We start from the raw sequence: 21,967 nt of genomic DNA, 5'->3' as shown, positions 1-21,967 counted from the left end.
ATGGCAGCTGCGATAAACTAGTCTCATTAGCAGGGGCTCCAGCGATCCGTCAGCCTCAGGTCGTGTCACCTCAGCCACAGACATAAATGCTTTTGGATTTCCCACATAGAGGTCCCACGTTGGGCGCCATTTGAGAAAAAGCACCTCTTGTCCTTTTTAAATCAAAAGGAATACAGGGAGTAGGAGGTAAAACATTTGGTTTATTCAAGCTCGAACAGATACAAGACCAACAAGGAAAAAGCTATTCTGTGTAGGTAATGAACAACCACACAGAATTCTCCTTTCATATTTATACTATACTTTAAACAAGTCAGCCTACACCCCTTCACTTCCCTCCTCCTAATCCATTGGAAAATTCCTTCCAGTTATACGTACAAAAAGAATAGCTAACCACACTACATTTTCAAGATAAGTGATCACAAGGCATTGCTTGATTGCAAATTGAATGGAAAAAGACCAGCGTGACTTTCCATCTCAGAGAAGCATAAATGATTAACAAAGTGTAATTATTATAACAGCCACTCGGTACTTTTCCAAGGACATGGAGAGAAAAAAATAAAAGAATGTACAATGTCAGAACATGCATGGAAAATTCCTCAAACAACGTTGTACAAAGTCAGGTGGATTTAAAAAAATGTCTGCACTCATGTTCATATTATATAACCTTTTCCTCAGGGTGAGGGCAGGAGTGTGTGGTAAGTATGAAGGCAGGATGAGGGGGTGGTAGTCTTTGGGGTGTCTCATCTTTTGTGTTATCTCTCGGGGTAAGGAGAGATAATGTAGTGAGGGCTGCAATTTATATACGTACATTGCTAAGTTAGCATAACCGCGTTAGATGTTAGAAAGCCATCTTGCCACTTTTGCTGCTTTTGCACATGACACTGCAGTTACATGTTATTATTTGAGAAATGCTTGCTCGCCTTTTCTTCATATGAGAACTGTCTGTTGTTCACATCCCTAGCCGTGAGCTGCGACCTTGGTCTGAACATTGTGTAAAGAAACAGTCTGGGTCGCTAGACGGTGCATGTTTTTGGGTTCAGGTTGATCGGCCCACTATTTAGCCATAACACGCACACAGCTGCAAATACCTGAGAGTCGAGCGCTTTTAATATTGGAGGCTGCTTGCTTGATTCAGGCATTCGGAAGAAGAGCTTTCCCAGGAGCAGAGTACACCTGATCCTGTGATGTGATTCCACTAAGCTGATTTTTACGGTATGGGTTTCCCCATTCAAGCCTAGAGACCTTTTATTAGTCTAATAATATTAGTTTACTAGCGAAAGGAAGGTGGCTGTATTCCACTGTCATTTTATTATGATTTCTCCTTCATTTTCTATGGTATTGTAACTATGCTGATGGTTTTGATTTTAATCATTTGTCTGCTTATGTTAGCCAAAGTACTGCATCTTAGGACACGAGGTTTATAAAATAAACTCTTTAAACTTTACAGTGTCTCTGTTTTCTCTTGTTGTGGACTGATATGAGAATAATAACGAACCGGTAGTTCTGATTCCCACCATTCCTGAGAAATACACTAAGTCGCTTGTTCTGGGTTGTCTATACATTGGGACCGCCGAGATAAATACAGATAACAAATGGGACACTGATGCTGGTCGGATAGGGGTTCTGGGTTCTGAGGTGAGTTTTTGGTACACCACAATTCACTGAGGTCCTGGTTTCCTGCGCATAGTTCTGTGCATGAGCAGAATCCCTGCAACATGGCGCACCTAACGTTTGGTCTATTGATTTGAAACGCCTTAGTAGTGCTTATATTAGTCCACGACACCCTCACTCTTGTTTCCGGATAACGGGAGTGACGGATGTAGACCTACCTGTTACTCGACTAATAGGTTCTTTCAAGCTTGATCATTAAAAAGGTTTCTTCTATATCTGAACCCTAGTGCTACTGATTAAACTCGTTGTTGATCTTTTGTGTGTCCTTATGGCGGTTGAAATTGCTGCACATAGTCGTACACCTCTGCGACGTCATTTGACGACGTATGGGGTGCCGGACGATGGGATGACTGTTATTTTTGTGGTGAGCGCTGATGCGTCATTTCCTTATGAGTTGTTTTACTCTTGGGTGACTTTGCCGGCGGTGAATGCAGACGATAATACGTTTCACTCCTATACTCCCACGCAGCTACCTGCAAACTATACGCCATATAGGACACAAGAAATTCCTATTTCTGCCTGGCAGCATAGCATTTGGTTTAATGGTGCCCTTCCCCATGCGGTTACACCGGCTAGAATGGGCCCTTTGTCAATTCCAGGGGCCACATGGCCGGTGCTGGCCGGATTTACGCCTCATCCCCGCTATCTGACGGTAGCGGTGGCTGAGTTTCGTGTACTTCACACAGCCCTTATTATAGTGCATAGGGCTTTAGTACAGTACGTGTCACGCAACGGGCAGGTGGGGGCACCTGCTGTTGCGGGACAACCAGCTGAACACCACGCGGTGGTTATTAGTCCTGTTATGGTGAATTCGGTAATGGGCAAGCACCCCCAAAATAAGGATGACTTACCTTATTGGCTTGCTGAGAAATTTGACCAACTTGAAGCGGTTTTTCCGCATACTACTCCTGTGGAGAAACACAGGATACTCACCATTAGTTTGCCGAAAGACTTAGTCCCAGATATGGCCGATTGTGACAACTGGGGCAAGGTCTTTGCCGCGACGTACTCTAAGTGCTTCTGCACTCCGTCTATGTCTGTGCTTCCCTCCGTCATTAAACGTGTTCAAGATAATCACGGTGCGGAGGCTGCTGTAGAATTAGGAATGCGGCTTGTCGGGGTGTTCGATGTGGTTGCTTCCATGGTAATGGGCAACCTCAAAGGCGATGCTATGCAGTTCCAAGTGGCTAATAAATTGGACCGCGGGGACGAACTCGACAGGCCTAAGGAGTTCGCTAAGATTATTGCGGAAGCCTATAGAACCATTGGCCGCAGTGCCTTAGGTGTTAAACCAACTGTAATAATTCCTGATTTGGTACAGCAAACTAAGGTGAGCTCGTCTGGTAAAGACGAACGCCCACATATTCCAAAACAAAATTGGCGGACAAAGAAACAGGGGAAGCAGCAACAGAAACGCGGGTCTCGTCCTGCCTCACCCGTACAGTCGCATATGATCTGCGCGATCGCTCTAGTATTAAATCACCTGATAGATTTCAGGTTTCTGAACAACGTTCTCCTCGTTCTTCACAGGAAACATCGGCTTCACAGTCCGGTGGCGGAGACCGTGGGAAAGGACGGGGTGCCCAACAAAGATGTGAGCAACCCCGTCAGACTGACGGTAAAGGCAAGCAGGACGAGTCTGCACGTCAACGACCCCCGTTTCAAAAGAAGAAGGTTGCTGCACTAACAGCGAGGTATGCCACAGATAGTGCGGACGCAGCTTCGGAACCAGCGCAGCGGAAGTTACAGTAGTGCGACAAGCACTGCGTCCATATCTGGAGGCGACAGCAACTGACACGTTCATTACTGTAGAAACTGCTGACACTAGAGTGGCTCCCCCTGACAGACTATATAATATAGTCCTCTTAATAGAAGGTGACCTACAACGTACAATTCAGGGGATTTTTTTGGATAATCTGACCTCTTCGTACGATATTCTATTGGCAGAGGTAGATTTGCCCCCGGCTTTCATTTTAGATGCTCCTAGGGGGGAGGAGGTGATCCTCCTGTCCTTTGCGCACACAGTGCCAAAGGACCAAGCTAAAAGGTTCGCTCAGGAGTGGGTTCTGGTGCTAGCACTGGCTTTGTATCGTACTCAGGTAGGCTGGGATAAATTGTCCCCCAGCCATGAGATTCCGTTGCGGTCTATGCCCCAGCCACATCCCCAATATCCCATGCGTCGCGAAGCAAGACCTCACGTCGCGGCAATCCTTGAACAATTGGAATATCAAGGTGTTATTGAAACATGTGTCACCAATGAATAATCCTTTATTCACTGTGACGAAGCCTGATGGGTGGTACCGCCTAGTTTTAGATTACCGGCATTTAAACTCTCATTGCCGGACATGCGCAGTACAGAATACCCACAGTTCTGCTCTCGTCGATAGTCTCGTGACAAAACGGTTTAAGACCACACTTGACATTTCCAATGGCTTTTACAGCCATAACCTGTCCTCTCTTAGTAGTCAGTGGACAGCGTTTACTTCAGGCGGCAAACAAAAACATTAAAAAAGATTAGCCATGGGCTATAAAAACAGCCCTGGCGTCTTTGCCGCTCGTGTAGTCTCTCTGTTAGAGAGCATTGACTCTGATGCGTACTCGTATGTGGATGATATTTATCTCACAGATGACGAGTTGTGGCCGCATCTGTGTCGCGTTGATCGCATTATTGTTATGTTTGCAGACTTTGGTTACAAATTCAACTTTGCGAAGTCTCACATTGCAGAGTATACAGTGTTGTTTTTGGGATACGAACTCAACAATGAGGGTCGAGGGTTGGCTCCGCACTTCCTGGAGAAGTGCGCATGCCTGCGTGCTCCTACAACACTGAAAAAATTACAGTCTTTGCTGGGCTTTCTGAATTTCGGTCGTACGTATATTCCTGATTATGCCCAGCGTATCAAGCCACTTTATGCCTTGGTACAACCTACTTTTTCCAAATCATGCTGGCTGCCGGAGCATTCAGCTATTTTGCAATCTTTGCAAGCTGATCTTCTTGCCTCAAAATACTTACTGACGCGTGATAATCGCACTAACCTGGTAATAAGAATTGTGCCAGGCGCAGTGGGTTTCATGTACTTAACGTTCAATGAGGGCGACACCGTCCCCATTGCCTACAAATCACACCTGTACACTTCGGCTGAACTGCGCTTTTCCTCTGTCGAGAAAGTTTTGACGGCAGTACAGATGGTGATTCTTAAAGAACAAGCGCTGTCGCAAGGGAAACGCATGTTGGTGGTCACACCATATCCTGCCCTTGAGGCAGTGACCAAAGCGAGTGTACCAAATTCTAAAGCTTTGCATCCCCGGATGATACAATGGGCCACTTCCTTGACATCGCCCGACGTCACCTATATCTTTGACGCCTCATTACAGACTCAGGAGTACTTGCAGTATGAATTCGTTCATCCAGCTCCTCTGTCTTTGCGCCCGCTCGAGGATTACCATTGTGTCATTTACACTGACAGTTCTGCGCAACCGGCGACTGGATCGAAACATGCCTATTCAGCGGCCTGCGCAATTGTGGTGGGTACTTTCGTGAATGGTGAATTCCAATCTGATGTCGTGCATACGCAGTTATTGGGTGATTGTACCGCACAGTTGGCAGAGCTCCGTGCTCTGGTTCTCGCACTTGAGTTTGCTGATTCTCGGGTCACTACTCTTATAGTGAGTGACTCGTTCTATTGTGTTCAATCTTACAACGACAGTCTACATTTTTGGTCTCAAAATGAATACCGTGATTCCAAAGGTAGCACAATTAAGCATAAAATGCTTTGGGTTCGAGTGGCAGAACTTAAAGAACATCTGCCTCTCGTGAATGTTATTCACACTCTCGGTCACCAACGAGTTGGTGTCCATGCTGTCGGCAACAGCTTAGCTGATGAGGCAGCAAAAACAGCAGTGGCGACATACTTAGTGGCAGCAGTTACAAGATCCAAAAGTAAGACCGATGATGACATCTTGGCAGCTGTTGCTGCTACAGAGAAGGGAACTAATTACCCGAGAGGTTTCCCTTCTCGTTACCATTATCACTTAAGTCCTGATAACGTCCCGTTAGTGAGGATTAACGACGTTGGTGACAGATTGATTCCCAACGCGGACTGCAGACCATCTTTGATATTAGCGGCTCACGAGGGTATGGCCTCTGCCCACGCCGGCGTTGCAGCTACTGTATCTCTGTTACAACAACGCTACTGGTGGTGCGGTTTATATAAACAAGCTTGCGCTTATGTTCTTGATTGTGACATTTGCCAGCAGATTAAACCTTCAACTGCTGCGCGCCCACCACAAACTCAGTTGTACATATCTAATAAACCACTAGGGTGTGTTTATCTAGATCACAGCGGTCCATTCACCTCTGATACTGCGTACAAGTACATCTTGGTTGCAGTGGATTCGTGCACACGTTTTCTGTGGGTATGGCCACAAAGGAGTGCTGATGCCCGTACTGTCATCAGGGATTTGCGTGTCTTTGTGGGAAGTTTTGCGTGTGGTACCTTTCATTCTGATCAAGGCCCTGCGTTCGCCTCTAAGGCGTACAAAGAAGCCATGAGAAATGTGGGGGTCCAAGTCAAATTTTCGTCTCCCTACTGACCTGAGGGTAATAGTGTTGTGGAGCGAATGAACCGTGACTTAAAGCAATCTTTGACAGCTAGGGTTTTAGGCACTGGCCGGAACTGGCTAGCCCATTTGTATAACGTCCAACGTGCACTTCATAATCTCCCTAGAAGGTCTCTGGGTGGGCGGACCCCATACATGATGCTCTTTGGCATACAAATGTTTGTCCTGGACCTTGATGGTATAGACATGGCGGCGTCAGCCGCACCCTTTGACGTAGATGATCACTGTGCTGTATTGCAGACTCTACAAGAAGCAAGAGACAGTCTAGCAAAGGAACATGTGCCCTCCACATCTGATGCTGCACTTCAGATTCCGGTAGTCGGCTGGCTACCTCGAGTTGGTGATCTGGTCCGTGAGAAGGTGGAGAACAAGGAGGAGTTCGGCCCCTCTTATCGTGCACCGGTTCCAGTGCTTGGTGTGCAGGGTACACGAACAGTCATTTTACCTCCACTTCCTGGTTGCAAGAATAACAGGTACATCTCTATTGACAATGTCAAGCTACAGCGAGTGGCCGATTCTTCTTAGTATGACTCCAGCGGTTTCTTGCCCTGCGATGCTGAGAAATTCTGTTTTGGCTCCAGCTTCTACCACCTTGCCTGATGTTGCCATCGAGATGCATACAGTTACTGGTCCTTTGTTGTCACCAACAGCTGGTGGTCTACCTGAAGATACTGAGTATGCTTATCCTGCAGATGTACTGTTGCCTGTTTTAGAATCAACCGCAGTAAACCAGTCACGCTTCTCCTTTGACACTAACTCAGTGACTTCTAATTCCCCATCAAAAGTTTCAATCTTTGCTGTCTGGTTTAAAAGACATTTTTTAATTCCCCCTTGGACTTACATTTGGCTGGTGCTCATATCTATGTTTTTTGTTCATGTCCATTGGATTTGTGGTGGTGTTTTTTCGTCTTGTGAATGGACCCTACCTAAAAGAAAGATCTACAATTAGACTAATTGATGGAACTTTGGCCCTCCACTCCTCGTCACATATCATGAAAAGGGACCAGACTTTTGTGAATATTACTGCCTGGCCTGTGTTGGATGGGATTGCGTGGGATGCTGTTAAATTTCAAATTCATGGTCCCACTGAAGTAATCAATGTGCCAAATGTATTTCGTGTTTCTATGGGTGATGTAGTTAAGCAAAGCATCCGTTCAGATGATTGGGATGTTCAAGCCATAGAAGCACTGTTTTCTGATTTGAAATATTATGCTGCGTTTGATGCTGATGATTTGTATTTGGATACTGCTAATTATGATGAGCAGTTTTGCTATCAACATTATGGCAATCATTTCCTTCACAAAGCCAATACGTTTAGAAATTTTGTAAATTATACGCAATGGGAACACTGTCCAGTGCCTAGGCTGGGCAGCTCCACCATGTTAGTGAACAAATTCACATATTTTTCTGATTTCAGTGTGTCAAATCCTGCCTCCTTTTACTTTAAAGTGGCAGCTGAGTCTGCCTCGAAAGTTAGGCTGACACACACGAAATTGTTATATTCCAAATCCTTTATGGATGATTTGGTAATCGGAGGTTATGATCTGTGGAAAGCAACTATTGATCTTAAATCGGTTTGGGGTTCTAAACCGTGGCAGGTACAGGGGTCAGGAGCTTTGCATCGTGCCTGCCTCAACCCGAACCACATGTTATTTTTGAATTCGTCAATTTTTCAGACCACCTGTTTTGGATTGGCTAGTTCTAAAAAATTAAATTCTCCCTCTACTCCGGATCTGGGTGCTTATCCTAATTAGGATAATCATACGGATCTGTCCCTTACTGCGTTGCAGTCATACATTTCTAACACATCCTTCAATATTTCCAAATTAAATCCGGAAGGATGGTTAATATGGCAAACGAGCTCAGATTCCTGTCAACATCGGTTTCTGGATTTAAATCCGGGGTATACACAAGTTTGTGTGGACCCCCGTTTTAAATCCTCTCATACTGTAACTACCTACTCAGTAGGGAAGTTATGCCAATCTTGGCTGCAACATTCCACCTTAGCATCTGTTAAACTTAATTTATCACAATTACACGACAAAATAGATTTGAATGATTTTGTTAAGGGTCCTGCGGTTGGCAGGTCCAAAAAATGGGTATATGCTGTTTATAACGAAGTTTGGAAGATATCACAAATTGAAGCTGCATCCAGATTACGGGCTATTGATCAAGCCAATATGGAAAAGGTATTGGCTGTTATAAATAATAGCATTAACGCCCTGTCTTCCAGAATTTATACGTTAGATAATATCGTTTCATCTGTTGTTGACATTGTGCAGGATGATGTGTCTGTTTTATATCATTGCCAAAATCAATTGCGTTCTATAATGCAGTTTGCATGGACATTGCAAACGTTAAAGGCTGGGAAAGTCCCTTGGGACTACATGAATACTTCATCTTTGTTCCTTCCTTTTAATTTAACTGCAAAACAACTGTTCATGTCCATGAAAGATGCAACATACTCTTTGCTGCACATTGAAAAGTTAGAACCTTTGCCTTTCTCTGTTGACGAATTAAACTCCGCTGTGTGGCTTATCCACGGGTTAATCACATTACCATTTCCCCTGTTTAAGTTCAGTTCCTGCATGAAACATTATGCGCTAGGCAGATATGAACAACTAGGTACTGCCTTCCTGCATGAAGTTTGGTCACTCCCATTCACGTACAGGTGCGTGAGGGACGGTAAAGAGGTTTACTTAAAAGGTGAAGAATGCACTTCCACTCCGGATCACTCTGTGGTGTGTCGGCACATTCAATTGCATGGTGCATGTAATGTACACGCTCCTAATTTAGCTTGCGTCCTGAAAGGGATTCCAGTGCCAGTCATAACACCGTCATTTACGCTGCTGGCTAACGGTAGTTATTTGCTATTAAATAATGAAGCTTGCTGTGGGATGTTAGTGGGAATTCCCTACATAGTGACTGTATCACAGAGAGTAGTCTGCTGTAACAACGTCCTTTTACCACCCCCGCATGGACGGCTCGATGTATCCATCTGGCCTTCCATTCCAACCTTGAAAGCAGAGTTCAACAAGATGAGCAGAATAAGGGCTCTATTGTCTCAAAAAGAAGTCGCGTTGACTTCGTCCCGGGAAACATTTGTCCTTCACGTAGCAAACACGTGCACAGAGGTGCAAGCGCTTTTGAATACTGATCTCCCACTTCATTTTGGTGCCCTGATTCAGACTATCTTTAATGCCTCGTCAACAAGTGGCCTGGCACATTTTTTCAAAATTGTGGGCTCCGGCCTCGTGACCGCCTTCCAAACTATTTTTGGTGTGATCTGTGCATTTTTCCATTCTATTTTTTCCAGCGTCTTTGGAGGTCTCCTGTTGATTCTCGCCCTTGTGGCTGGGGTGCTGTTGTTGGTCTGCTTACTACGCAATGGATGCACAATTTGTGTCACACGACAGCCTGTCACGGCTGCTTCATCTTCGTAACTGGATGCTTGAATACTATGGAACACTGCCACTAGCAACCTTGAGCTTTGCCTATGGATTGTCCTTCCGGTTTCCCTACTTTACATGCGTACAACCTGTCTTTCATTCCCTAGAGTGTCCGTTCCAATGGGCTCTGGATTTGTGCTTGTCAAACTCTGTGTCTCCCGCCCCGGATTATGATCGACTAATGAGCCCCTTAGTGGCTCATGAGTTGGACTGTTCTGGTGTCAGGTTTATGGCCTGTGGAGCAGCACATGGAGTCCTAGGGAATTGGGACATCGGTACGGCTGCAGATGACTTCCTGGCAAGAAGTTATCTTGAAGAACACGCCAGTTGTCCTCTGATGGTACTAGAGGCTCCAGTTGTCGAAGAACATGTGTGTTCATTCCCCTTGCTGAACTGGATGGCAGATAATTTTGCAGGACGTTCCAATGATTTCCTCTTGGAAGCCGTTGCTACTTACTGTGCTTATACATTGATGGATTAACTTGGATGTCATCCAACATTCCTTTGGAAGAACTTTTGTCTTTTCGTTCGACATCCATCGATAATATTTTTTTTCTTTTAAATGTTTTTTTTTCTCTCTTTCTTCTCTTCGAACTTTCACTGCCCTTATATGGATTTCCAATGTGTGCCCTTAGTTCCGTTCTATCGAACTAGAACTCTGCGTTCCTTAATTGTACCCCTATTGGTTAGTGGTCCGATCAAGGGGGGGTGTAGTGAGGGCTGCAATTTATATACGTACATTGCTAAGTTAGCATAACCGCATCAGATGTTAGTAAGCCATCTTGCCACTTTTGCTGCTTTTGCACATGACACTGCAGTTACATGTTATTATTTGAGAAATGCTTGCTCGCCTTTTCTTCACATGAGAACTGTCTGTTGTTCACATCCCTAGCCGTGAGTGACGTCCTTGGTCTGAACATTGTGTAAGGAAACAGTCTGGGTCGCTAGACGGTGCATGTTTTTGGGTTCAGGTTGATCGGCCCACTATTTAGCCATAACACGCACACAGCTGCAAATACCTGAGAGTCGAGTGCTTTTAATATTGCAGGCTGCTTGCTTGATTCAGGCATTCAGAAGAAGAGCTTTCCCATGAGCAGAGTACACCTGATCCTGTGATGTGATTCCACTAAGCTGATCTTTACGGTATGGGGTTCCCCATTCAAGCCTAGAGACCTTTTATTAGTCTAATAATATTAGTTTACTAGCGAAAGGAAGGTGGCTGTATTCCACTGTCACTTTATTATGATTTCTCCTTTCATTTTCTATGGTATTGTAACTATGCTGATGGTTTTGATTTTAATCATTTGTCTGCTTATGTTAGCCAAAGTACTGCATCTTAGGACACGAGGTTTATAAAATAAACTCTTTAAACTTTACCGTGTCTCTGTTTTCTCTTGTTGTGGACTGATATGAGAATAATAACGAACAGGTATTTCTGATTCCCACCATTCCTGAGAATACACTAAGTCGCTTGTTCTGGGTTGTCTATACATTGGGACCGCCGAGATAAATACGGATAACGAATGGGACACTGATGCTGGTCGGATAGGGGTTCTGGATTCTGAGGTGAGTTTTTGGTACACCACAATTCACTGAGGTCCTGGTTTCCTGCGCATAGTTCTGTGCATGAGCAGAATCCCTGCAACAATAAGTGTATGATGCGGGAGCGACTCAAAAAATGCATTAGTTTGCTTAGAGGGTGCCTCTAGGCATGTATCAAGGATCCGCTAGTGTCTCCTGCATCTCCAGGAGGTGAGCAGTCCTGAGTCTATGTAGTCTGAGGAAGGGTGGGGGGAGTCGTCTGTGATGGGGTCCTTAAATTGTGTGAGCATGGTGTCCCAGGTTTCTGTGATAAAGCGCTTGTTTTGTCCCAGGCCTGAAATAACTGCTTTAATGCGCGTTCTTTGTTGCTTACCCCTTGCCATCTCGCCTGCTGGTATCCCCCTCCCTTCCTGCTATCCACATTCTGTTTGGCCTTTAGTTACTTTTAGTTATTTTTTTTTCTCTTGTGCACTGCTCAAAATTTACTTTAGTGCTCACCTGCAACCCCCCCCCCCCCCCCCCCCCCCCCCACCACCACCACACCAATCCCTGCAACTCAACCCATCCTCTCATTGGTTGCTTAGCCACCTTCCAATTAGGGTATTTATTAGCCCCCATTTTAAAAATGATAATTTTTTAATTAAGGTTTTTGGAAAGGTGGGACAGCTTCAGTTTGCTGCCTGGACAGGTTTTTATCAAAAGCGTTTTAGCGCATGTTCAAATTATTTCTTTCATTTTTTGCTCTATGATTGGGGTCTGCCATCTTGGAATGGTAAATAAAAAAAATTTACTAAAATAGAAGCAGTTATGGAGAATGCTTGTGGTGATGCAGTCATGTGTGTACTTCAACACCATGAGCTGCCGTAGCATCATAATGGCATATATGCTGAACAGCAAAAGCAGAAAGTATTGACTAATCCGAAATGTCTGTATTGCCAAACAGGCATCACCAGGTATGAATTACAAAAAGAAAAAGTAAACTAGAAATATAATTGCAGGCTTCATGTATTACTGGTGTGGGTTTTCAGTTCTATGTTATACTGGCGGAGTTGTACAATAGGTTTCCTTGTTTCTTGACCAACTTCTGTTTATTTCCAAGTTTTGAACATGCTATATTGTGTTTGCAATGACATTAGCTGTAGTATTACAACATGTCCAGGAGCGCCTAGATACCCTCGCGGGTGAATAGCCTCGCTTAAGAAATCCTGATTGTTTAAACTGCTGTACCTAAAATTTCCTAAGAATAAATATATCTTCAAAGCTATGTGAAATGTCATTTCATAGGTGTATCTCACTTTTCCCCTTAGGGATGGTCCTTATTAGAACAGATAGCGGGCAACTTGTTTTGTTACCTCAACAAGCTCTGGCTCAGGCTCAAGTGCAGGCACATGTACCTGGTCCAAGCCCTACAAGCATGCCTCCAATGCTTCCTATGACAAGCAGCTATCAACCATATCCTCTGTCCGCTTCACAGGTACAGCTCTTTTAATTTGCTTCTTGTATTGTAGTACTTCAATAAATATTTAAAATGCAGCAACCGAAATTGTAAAATATTGTACTTGGCAACTATTAACTCAGTTACTCAAGAAACTTGTACTGAGAAAAGTGTATTTCTTTTTTGTGTGTTTTTTGTATAACCTGCAATGCCTATGCAGCAGTTTTGAGCGCAATTCCAGGTAAGTGGACTGGTTGCAAGCTTGGTTGCCCTATCTTATTGTGCCCGTTCCTGGCATGTGATGACATCAGTAGATCATAGGCAATGGTGAACAGACTCTTTCGAAATCCCAGTCTTCAAGCTAGACTGACATTCAGAATATTTGTGTGTATATAGTGTAAAATAAGGTCATGCCACCCCTTTACATCTTGCTGCTTGATAGCTAGCCAGTTCATGAAGGCAGACTCCATGTGTCTGGTTGGCCTGTATAGTTGGATCACCTTGATAAGGTAGTCCAGTGTCCTTCTAGCGATTGTCTTATGCTATGCATTGTGTATATCATCTTGACGTAACACTAGTAGGTTAATGCCAACAATGCAAAGCTATTTTTGAATGTTTTTTAGCTAAGAGATGTGTGAATGACTTTAAAGTTACTTAGGCATGCTGTGGTGTTATTACTGTACTTACCAGGGTGGTGCTGCAACAGTCGAAGTTCTATATGAACATTCTAGAGCATTTCTGAAGAAGCTGCGTCTCTCCTGTCCTTTAGCACACCTTAAGTGCATCCATTGTTGGCTTACTGCTTTGTAACTAACTTTCCATTTTTGCTTCCACTCACAATTTGACTAATACTTTTGGTTTAAACAAACTACATAAAGTCTAATAATTACATTTCTGCATGAGGTAAGTGTGTAGTTCTTGTTCTATGAACCTTGGTTCTTGCTTATGAAGAGTTTACAGGTGCTGATCCTTGCTTGGTTCAGCAATTCACTTATTCTGCTGAGCCATTGGTTCTTTCATTTAGAACCCTGGCTAGTTATGGGGGCTTTAGAAATGTCAGTTAGAATGTAGAGATCATCCAAAAGATAGAAATTCCACACAAAAAATAGATATACAGAGCAAAATATTTTATGTATTCTGACGAGGCGTCAACGTGCAATGAATAGGCTCAATTGTAGCCTACTCTATTAGTCATTTAGGGTAAAGTAAATGGGTACAAAATGTGTTTATAACGCAATCTTGGCTTGAGCAAGTTGCTGCAAACTGTGATAGTGCTTAGCTGTCTTTAATGAGGAAGTTTGAACAAACAGCCATATCTTCTGTTTATTTTTGAAATTGTCTAATTCAGGTTGAGGCGAAGAAATTAAGACCAATCTTTTCACGACTGTCTGACTTTCTGATGTGTGAGAGAACATTTATTTGACACTTGCCAGGGATGTAGTGAAGTTCATAATAGTTGCCTGGCTGTGTTTCAAGTTTCCGAATTAAAGCGTGTGAGAGATGTGGTGCCATCTAAAACAGTTGAGCAGAATATTTCTTTAGAAATATTTGTATATTTGCTATTTTCGGAGTCAAGCCTAAAACACCATTGTAGATAGTTCACGTTTGCTTTAGTGATTGTAAAAGGAGTTGAGAGAAATCAGATTGATTCTACTCCTTGTCGAATGCATAAACTGACCGCCTGTAATGATATTATTGAATTATGTATTCTCATGTTTAAAGCATTTTATTCTGTTATTTTAATTTGGTCTTGCTTCTGCCAGTGTTCAATTAAATCTAGCTCTTTCTGAGGTTAACAAATTCAAACACTGTGAAGATTGTAGTAAAATTGCTTTATCAAAAGTTTTACATTGTTTTAATGACTGAAAAGCAATATGGAAACGAGCTATAGAACTTCAATAAGTTGTAATGAAATATATATTATGGTTAACGAAATAAATACAAGTACATGTATTGGTTTTTAAAATATTAACCATTGTTGCCTAAGGCAATTGATGGCCATTACTCCTTGGGCTCTTTGATATTTATTAGTGCTTTTGACAATTTAAGGTCATTATTGTAGTAAGCCATAACTGCTTACTAATGTTTAGGCCTATTGACTGTCATTATTTCCTGTGTCCATTAATGCTCCTTACATTCTAAGACGTTCAGTCTTTATTAGTGATGGCTCATTGTTGTTCTGGGACCAGTGAGGTTTGTTACTGACAGGATTTTAGCGACATTTTGTTGATCTTTTTTTGAAGTTTTTCTTCATGTTGTGTCGAGGATGTCCTTGAAAAAGACAGGTTTTAAACTTTGTGGCACCTGTCACCACGCCATGTCGCTGACTGACATACACCTCATGCGTTTGTGGTGTCTGGAGCACGACCACAACTCCAAGTCATGCTCCAACTGACGGGCCATGGCACCAAAGGCTTTGAGTGAGCGGTCCCTGAAGCAGCTAGTGGTCTGGCATGCGACTCCGTGGAAGTCCCAGCCCTGCTCAAGAGGCTGATCTCAGTACTGTTCTTGGAGTCTAAAGTCCTCTTCGCCCCACTCAAAATCGTCAGGGCACACTGGTAGGAGGCATGAAAAACACAAGAAGTCGAAGCACGCTTCGGCTTCTCCTCGCCTGTCTGCTGACGCAACGAAGGAACATTAGTGTTCGAGGACTGGTTCCTCTGAACCTGTGCCAGGGCCAGTTCCATGCCTTCCCAGTTTTCCGGGAGTCGGAGCAACCTGCTCAAATGAAACAATTTTATGAGGCCATGCGCCTCATTTATGAGAGGCCTGACTCCTCTGGTACGCCTTAGTGCCCCAGGAGGTCATATGGGGTCCCTTCTGATTCTGTGCTGGCAGCTCTGGCCCCTGCTCAGATGGGCCCCATGAATCTGGTAGTAGATCCAGACTGACGCCGGTCGTGCCACTGCAATCTTCCCTAGTACCGGCCCGATGGTAATGCTCACGGCGGCACCAGCCCCATTGTGATCCCCGACAAGCCAGAGCCACATCGACCGATTCCAGTGCTGACAGGACCCCCGTGTCGTAGGTCGGAGCCTGAGTCCTATTCTGAAGGGCTAGGCCTCAAGGAGGAATAGGAGTCGTCAAAGTAACCTTTAGAATTTCAGCCTTATGAGCAGGATTAGGACTGATGTGAGGAACTGGGTGATACCAGCGGTCTGGATACGTCTCCAGATACTGGCATGCTTTCTCCCCTTACCATGGCTACAGAGGCGGGGGCTGCATATGCAATGGTGGTGCGGAGGCTGGCTGAGGTCCTCGACCTTCAGTTGCCCTCGGTGGCAGTCAAGACTAACATCTTGAAGGAGGTGCTGCAACCGTGACTCTTCTGTTCTGAACCCCTACTCCGGTTCAACTAAGTCCTCCCTGACGTCCTTCTGGGGACCGGATTCAAACCCAGCACAGGGGTCCAGGATGATTGCCTGCTGCCACAGCCCCACTACAGAGGACCGAGATTCCTCACCCAACACCATACCCCGAAGAGCTTGATTGGCCAAGCCTCCAATTTCCATGGTTCGTTCCCTGCAACTCTCCCGGACAGGGAATCCAAGAGGCTGAGCAGCTTGAGAAAGAAAATGTTTTCTTTTGCCAGCCTTGCATTACTGTCCGTGAACACCACATGCTTATTGGGCCGTTATTCCCACAAACTGTCGGAGCGGTTGCGCAAGTGCTGCCACAGGTCCCAGAGGAGACCTTGGCCATTCTTTTCCAAGCAGTTAGACGGAAGAGCTGCAGCAAAGTTAATTATACGCTGTGGCTTGGACACCGATTTGCTGGGCAGAGCGATTTCATCCACGGCGGCCCTCAGACGCCACGTCTGGCTGAGAATATCTGGTTTTTCAGGGGATGTTCAGGCTTCCCTGATGGACATGCACTTAGATGTCACCCGTCTCTTCAGAGACAACCCAGACTTGACGCTGGATCGCATTAAGAACTTGCAGGCTACGGCCAAGTCCATGGGCCTCTCTGCTGTTCCACATCCCAACTCTGCCTTTCACTCCTTTGTTGGCCACAGAAGGGGCTTTCAACCATGCCAACCCGATCCCAGCCACCGAGGCGGTCAAGCTTCTCAGCCTCTGCGTGGACAAGTGAGTGGCTCCGACCGGCCTAATCGGTCGAGTAGCCAGGGGTCTGGTCCAGATACCATCCGCTATCCCCCGAAGGCCGCCGTAGCCTCCAAATCTTCCCAATACTGCCATTTTAGATCATGGGCGTCCAGTTGGTGGCAGGATCAGCCATCATCTCCACCACTGGCAGTACATAACAATTGACAAGCCGCTTCTGCAGATCGTCTGAAGGGGCTGCACCCTCCCCTTCGAGACTAGCCCTCCCTCCGTGACTGTATTTTACAAACAGATGACGGAGGATTATTTGTCCCTGCTCTGCGAGGGAGCCATGGCTCTCTTAGCCACGGGAGCCATAGAGAGGTTTCTTGTACCAGAAGTAGGCTGTGGTTTCTATTCCTGCTACTTTCTGGTCCTTTAAGAAAGGCAAGGGTCTTCTTCTTATCCTAGATGTTGGAACCCTCAGCTACTTTCTCAAGATGGAGAAACACAAGATGCTCACATTGGCTCAGGTCTTGTCTGCCCTAGACCCAGTAGAGTTGGATTTGCAGGACTCCTATTTTCACATCCCCGTCCTGCCTGACCATCAGCGCTACCTGCGGTTCACAGTAGGCCACGAGCATTTTCAGTTCACCGTGCTCCCTTTAGGCCTTACTAGCGCCCTTTAGATGTTCATCAAGGTGATGGCGGTGGTCGAAGCTCAACTGCGTAGATTAGGGGTGCCAGTCTTCCTCTATCTCGACAACTGCATGCTGAAGGTCGGATCACCCCCCAGGCTGTCTTCTCCACCTCCAGGTACGGGTACTGGAACAAACAGGGCGGGATGGGGTCTGCCTCCCTTTCTGATATTTTGCTTTTTAGTCTTACCCTTGCCCAGCAGGTCTATGCTTTGGGCACTCTGAAGGGTAATCTTTCTGCTCAGTCTGCCTTCTTGCGACTGCCTGACCAACCCTCTTTATTTAAGTCCTCTATTGTAAATAGATTTTTGAAGTGCCTTGTAAATATGCCCCCCCTTCTTTTATTATGCTTCAGTGGGACCTTAATTTGTTCCTCGCAATCTTGATGTGTGCTCCTTTCAGGCCTCGTTACAATTATCCCCTCAGGCTGCTCACCATTAAAACAGACTTTCTTGTGGCAATTACATCGGCCCGGAGGTTGAGTGAGCTGCAGGTGTTATCTTCCAAGTCTCCATTCTTCTCATTTTATTCGTACAAACTGGTGCATCACAGTAGGGCCTCTTTACTGCCGAAAGTGGTGACACCATTTTAAGGGGGGCCTATCTGTCACCTTGCCCAACTTCTACGGTCCTCCACATCCCTCTGAGCCAGGGTTCTCCAAAGTCTGTCCTAGAGGGCCGGATCCATGCCAAATCTTTTACATATCCCTATTTAGATAAATGTAGTTATCTTAATCTGGCATGGATCTGGCCCTCCAGGACCCTGCTCTAAGTAAGAGGAGCGACTCCACCGTCTGAACCCAAAAATTTCATTGTCATTCTACCTTAACCGCACACAAGAGTTCTGGCTGAACGACCTACTCTTCGTGGTGTAAGTTGGTGTGCAGAAAGGTCAGGTGACAGGCAGCGACGGCCCGTATAGGGCGTGTTACCGGGGCGGTGACGTGGGGCTGAGGAGGGGCAGGGTGGGGGGTTGCAAAATGCGGCATACGGCAAAAAAAGAAAACGAATTTCGTTGCGCGCGCAGCATCGCCAAATGCGATGCAGAGCGCGCAACAAAATTAGTTTTCTTTATTTTTTTCGTAACTTACCTGCAATCGGCCGTATGCCACATTTTGCAACCCCCCCACCCTGCCCCTCCTCTGCCCCACGTCACCGCCCCGGTAACACGCCCTATACGGGCCGTCGCTGGTGACAGGTAGGTGACAACTTCTCCCCCTCATCAAGTCCGAAATCACCCATCCTGCCAAGCCTTATTTCCTCTTTTTCTCATGGTCTGGGAGCAATACACAACGATCCAACTTCCAGCTACACCTAGTCATGTGACCCAGGATACAGGCACCTAATGGTCAGGACAAGAAAATGCCAACTTTCTAAAAGTGGTATTTCAAGAATTTACTGAAAATCCGATTTGACCTTTAAAGAGGGTTTAATTTGCAATTCCCTAGACACCCAACTCGATATTCCTATCTGCTTCCAACTGAAATTTAAGGTAACCCAATGTTATCCTATGGGAGAGGTAGGCTTTCCAGTAGTAATAAACAAATTTAGGAGTTTTTGACTACAAGGACATGTAAAACTTAAAAGTACATGTCCAACTTTTGAAATTCACTGCACCATGGCCTATGGGCTGTTAAGGACCTACTTTAGGGGTGACTTGTATGTATTCATATGGAAGGTTTGGATCTAGCAAGAGGTTTATTTTGTCTGGTCGAAATAGCAGTTTAAAACTGCACACACAGGCTGCCATGACAGGCCTGAGACATGATTAAAAGGGTACTTAAGCGGGTGACGTGCTGCAGGCCCACCAGTAGCATTTAATTTAGAGGCCCTGGGTATGTGTAGCGCCATTTGACTTGGGACTTCCAAGTAAATTAAATGTGCCAATTGGGTGTAATCCAATGTTAACATGTTTAAAGGGAAGAGCACAAGCACTTTAGCACTGGTCCAATATTCTACACAGGGCAGTGACTGCAGTTGTTTTGGTCATTAAAAGAGTTAAGATTGTGTTTTAAGTACTTATTACCCCCCACCCACCCCACTGACTCTGACTTACCGAACCTGTCAAAATTAATAAATCATCCCTCCCTCCACCCCATCAAATCCCACAGCAGCAATTCACAGGGTGTGAATCTAGACTCAAACATTAATACATTTGGCTCACCAAATACACACAGCATGCAATAAACTCGATAGTATCAACAGAAAATTAATAAATGGGGGTGCCAAAGGTGAACTGGAGAAACTCCCATAAATGGTCAAGATGAAGGCCCTAACTCTTCTTTGGAGGATAACATGAGTTAACAAGCATTTGCATTGCAATAGGTCTCATATTTGTAAAGTTAGAGCTGCTGACGTTGAAAATGCCAATGTTTTTTTACTTTTGCTTTTTGTATACCAATGGCAATAGTGCTATGTAAATATAATTACTCCACTTAAAATAACAAGTAAAAAACAGCTATGTTCAATGCCAACAGCTCTAACTTAACAAATGCAAGACTGATTGTGTTGCAAATGTTTGTTTTGAGATTCGAGAACAAAGTTTCCCTATGGGGGAAAAAAGTGCAGCGTGAGTAGCAGCAGAAAGGAAAGGCACGTGATTATCTCTGTGAAAACAAATGTGGCCATAACAGCTTGTCACTTTTCACACACGTCTTCGTGCTCAAGTACCTACCTCCTACCAGCAAACTGCGAAGGCACTTCAGAACTGTTAACCAGCATTCTGCCTGCTGTGTGCATGCTAAGTTAAGGCATTCTGAATGTCAGTGCATGTCCTGCAATTTAAACATGTACATAGTGCATGTCTCCCCCCTCAAGTACCTCTGTTGTGTACACTGCACAGAGCAGCTGGATTACAACACCACATTGTACTTCCAAAAAAGGATGCATGTGTCACAATGCCTCGGGCCAACCTAAACACCTATGGGCACAACAAACGTTTTCAGAGCCTTAGAGAGCCACAGGGTTGTTTAATTGAAATATGGGAGCTTGTCCACTGTGTGTGGGTCACTGAAAGGTATATACTGTGTTTACCTTCTGTACCACACATCATTCCATCTGAAAACTGGCACATTTTTAATACGGTTAACGAGCATAAATACAAACAATATGTGTGCCACAAAATGCAGTTATCTCTCATGTTTTTATTGCATATTTCCCTTGCGACACCGACAACCGCCATCTCTCTCAAAATAACTTAGCATGCCTGCCTAGATAAAACAGTAGTAGGGAGAGGGGCACAGCTAGCAAGTTTCCCCGTATGGCCTTGCTTCTTAGCCAACTGAACATTGCATTCTGTATTTTTTTTAACATGAAGTATCAATAAATTAATCAGGGATTTGTGACGCACACTACTCACCCGTGAGTGTCTCAAGGCGCTTGGGGGGGGGGGGGGGGGGGGGATATGGGCAGCTCTGCATCATCCGAGAAGCCAGGTCTTGAGGCCCTTCCTTAATGCTTACAGTGTGGGGGTTCGTCTGATGTTGAGGGGGGAGTTTGTTCCAGGTGTTGGCCGCAATGTATGAGAAGGCTCTTCTCCCGTTCTGACTTTCCGGATGCAAGGGATTTCGGCCAGGACCAGGTCGGCGGAGCAGAAGGTTTTCTTGGGGGCGTGGAAGGAGATTCTTTTGTTGAGGTAATGGGGTCCGGTGTTTTGGAGGAATATGTAGGCGTGAGTGAGCAGCTTGAAGATCACTCTCTTTTCGACGGGGAGCCAGTGAAGGTCTCGTAGGTGCTGGGTAATGTGGTCCTGTCGTGGGATGCTGAGGACAGGTTTGGCTGCGGTGTTCTGGACGGTCTGGAGTTTGTGGAGTAGAGATTTGTTAATTCCGGCGTAGAGGGCGTTCCCGTAGTCCAGTTTGAGTGTGTAGGTGATGGTCTTCCTTGATTTGGGGAGGGGATCAATTTGAAGGTCTTGCGGAGGGTATTGTAGCACGTGGCAGATACGGCGTTGATCTGTTGGTTCATGATGAGGGAGGAGTCGAGTATGATGCCGAGGTTCCAGACGTGGTCTGTGGGTGTGGGCAGGTTGCTGAGGGCGCGTGGCCACCTGGTGTCGTCACACGCGGAGGGGTTGGATCCGAGGTCGAGGACTTCTGTCTTCTCCGAGTTGAGCTTCAGGCAGCTGCTGCTCATCCAGGATATGACGTCCTCCATTCCTTTCTGGAAGCTGTGTCTGGTGATGTCGGGTTCCTTGGTGATGGAGAGGATGATCTGGGTGTCGTCGGCATAGGATACTCTACTGAGTCCGTGTTTTCTGATGAGGGTTGTGAGCAGGGCCATGTAGATGTTGAAGAGTGTGTGGCTGAGTGAGACTCCTTGGGGCACTCCGCCTCTGATCTCTGTGGGTTTGGAGAGGAAGGGCGGGAGTCTGATTCTTTGAGTTCGGCCGGCGAGGAAGGAGCGGAGCCAGTGTAGGGCAGTTCCCTGTATGCCGGCGTCATGGAGTCTGGCGGCTAGTGTGCAGTGGGAGATGGTGTCGAAGGCTGCTGAGAGGTCCAGTAAGGTGAGT

The 21,967-nt window shown here is 45.4% G+C and overlaps 1 protein-coding gene across 2 annotated transcripts in view; it reads left to right on the top strand.

The window, feature by feature from the left end:
• LOC146776143 (transcription initiation factor TFIID subunit 4-like) overlaps window positions 1-21,967 on the top strand; it is a 1,156,451-nt gene that overhangs the window by 115,732 nt on the left and 1,018,752 nt on the right. For both annotated transcript variants that reach the window (XM_085639557.1, XM_085639558.1), the window contains exon 2: window positions 12,590-12,756. In XM_085639557.1, the coding sequence (XP_085495683.1) occupies window positions 12,590-12,756 (167 nt within the window). The remainder of the gene's footprint in view (window positions 1-12,589; window positions 12,757-21,967) is intronic.

Source organism: Triturus cristatus, chromosome 12 (genome assembly GCF_964204655.1).
Source record: "Triturus cristatus chromosome 12, aTriCri1.1, whole genome shotgun sequence".
Classification (NCBI taxonomy): domain Eukaryota; kingdom Metazoa; phylum Chordata; class Amphibia; order Caudata; family Salamandridae; genus Triturus; species Triturus cristatus.
The sequence above is the reverse complement of the archived record's forward strand: the minus strand, read 5'-3'. Positions and strand labels throughout refer to the sequence as shown.